This window comes from Pundamilia nyererei, unplaced genomic scaffold, assembly GCF_000239375.1.
Source record: "Pundamilia nyererei isolate P.nyererei 1_Seehausen unplaced genomic scaffold, PunNye1.0 scaffold00057, whole genome shotgun sequence".
In the NCBI taxonomy this organism is placed as follows: domain Eukaryota; kingdom Metazoa; phylum Chordata; class Actinopteri; order Cichliformes; family Cichlidae; genus Pundamilia; species Pundamilia nyererei.
In genome coordinates this window covers 2,268,541-2,270,436 of record NW_005187458.1, presented here as the reverse complement: position 1 = coordinate 2,270,436, position 1,896 = coordinate 2,268,541, and the positions used below count along the sequence as shown (strand labels likewise).

The following is a 1,896-nucleotide window of genomic DNA, read 5'->3' as shown; positions in this document are numbered from 1 at the left end:
ACTTGTGCTGTACGTAACAAGTCACGTGACATGACGCTGCGGCTGTGATTGGTTTGGCTCTGCGCTACTTAATTTGGATTGACTGTTCTTCTTCTTTTTTTTTCTTTTTTTTTAAGAGGACGAGCGGTGAGGTCTATCGCAATAGTGTAACTTTTCTATCGAGAAAAATTTATTTCGCAATACATATCGTTATCGTTCTATCGCCCAGCTCTATGTTTAAACTGAATTATTGTACCATGTTAAGAAAACTGAGCTCATTTTGACTCGATGGCAGCAGCAGGTAGCAGAACATTCGAACAGGGTCAAGCTGAAAAAGTGGCACTAAAAAGAAAGAGCTGGAGGAACATTTAGCAGCCACTTAGGTTTATTGGCAACATGTGAGTCACATGAAGGGGTCTAAAAGACCATCTTAAGAGAGGCAGAGGTTCACCATTCTGCAGAAAACTGCGTCTACAAATTGTTTTTCAGAATGTCTCTGAATGTAAACATGTGAAGACTTTGAGTAATTCATCATCTGTATTTCATAATATCATCATTGTTGAATGTGTCCGTATCACCAGGCCCTCAAAACGGGCATGATTGTGTGGTGGAAATCAGTGCATGGGCTCAGGATCAGCGTGCCCTCCACAGATGCAGGTTTTCATAACATGTTTATTTACTGAGGTTATCAGTACCATGTTTTGTGATTTGGAGGTTATACTCATAATTTTTCATGTTACACAGCCTTCCAACTGCTAACTATGAGTTGAGATGTGTGCATTCTCACAATTTCAGTGAGGTAGTTTTATAATGAGCCATCTGTAATGTGTTGGTCATTTATAAGGACTTGAGCTTTTTTGTGATCGTTTGTTGGATATGATTTTTATGCACTGACTGGACAACAGAAAAGCTCAGAGCTCTTCTAATATTTCTATACTGTTTTTCCCCTCACAGATCGGCACTCACATTCGGGCCAAGAGAAAGAGAGAAGAGCTGAGCAACGTACTGGCTGCCATGAGAAAGGCTGCTGCCAAGAAGGAGTAAAAGTCATTTAATAAAACATGAAACTACATTCCAGCCTCGTCTTTCTCTTTTTGCTTTGTCACCATTCATCAGATCTGTTTATGTTGCTGCAACCATCTCGGTCGTCAGCACACCTGAAGATGTTTGTAGAAATCTCAAAATATAGACATAACATGCTGCTTGGCTTTAGACCAGACTGTAGATTAGCCTACTGTGGCTAAAGGAATGAATATCACCAAAGAACTTGTAAAATTACCGCTGCAGCAGAAATAAAGCATATACATTTTTGTATAGAAATGTGTACTTTAAGTATAAAATAAATTTTAGAATGGTGACTTGTGCCCATTCTTTTCTGTTTGAAAGGAGCATGAAGCTTTAGCATGTGTGTGAAAATGCTTAATCAGCTGAGTATTCTCCAGCACTTTATTCTGTCTCACACACGGTCACACTCAAGCCACTTCCAAATTTTAAATGAGTTCACAAATTTAAATGGAGAAACTTGAGGTGTGGAAGTTCAGTGTTTACCACTGTTGCCTCAGTGAGGGGTTTGTGGTTCACATCCCAACTGGGCTGTTCTTTGATGAGTTTGCATGGTTTTGATGTATGGCTTGTAGTCTTACAGAATTTGAGTGATCAGTACTACAAAACACGACACATACACCAGTCGTGCTAAAATTAGCACTCAAATGTGAATTCAATAATGCTGATCATCTCCATCTCTGTTAATTGGCTATGCACCACAGACCTTAGTAGACAAACCGTTACTTAAAATGCCATCACTTGACCCAGCTGTATTGGCGCATTATAGGTCAATCTCCAACCTTCCTTTTATTTCAAAAATTCTTGAAAGTGTAGTTGTAAACTATGGAAGCCCGTTTCCGCCACTAAAAAAAA

General features: G+C 39.3%; 1 protein-coding gene across 1 annotated transcript in view; it reads left to right on the top strand.

Moving 5' to 3' along the window:
• Window positions 1-1,051, top strand: part of rpl36 (ribosomal protein L36) — a 5,281-nt gene extending 4,230 nt beyond the window's left edge. Inside the window, exons 3-5 of the mRNA XM_005734312.2 lie at window positions 561-636; window positions 775-778; window positions 885-1,051. Coding sequence (XP_005734369.1) covers window positions 561-636; window positions 775-778; window positions 885-1,023 — 219 coding nt within the window. The 3' untranslated portion in view covers window positions 1,024-1,051. The remainder of the gene's footprint in view (window positions 1-560; window positions 637-774; window positions 779-884) is intronic.
• Window positions 1,052-1,896: the final 845 nt, after the last annotated feature.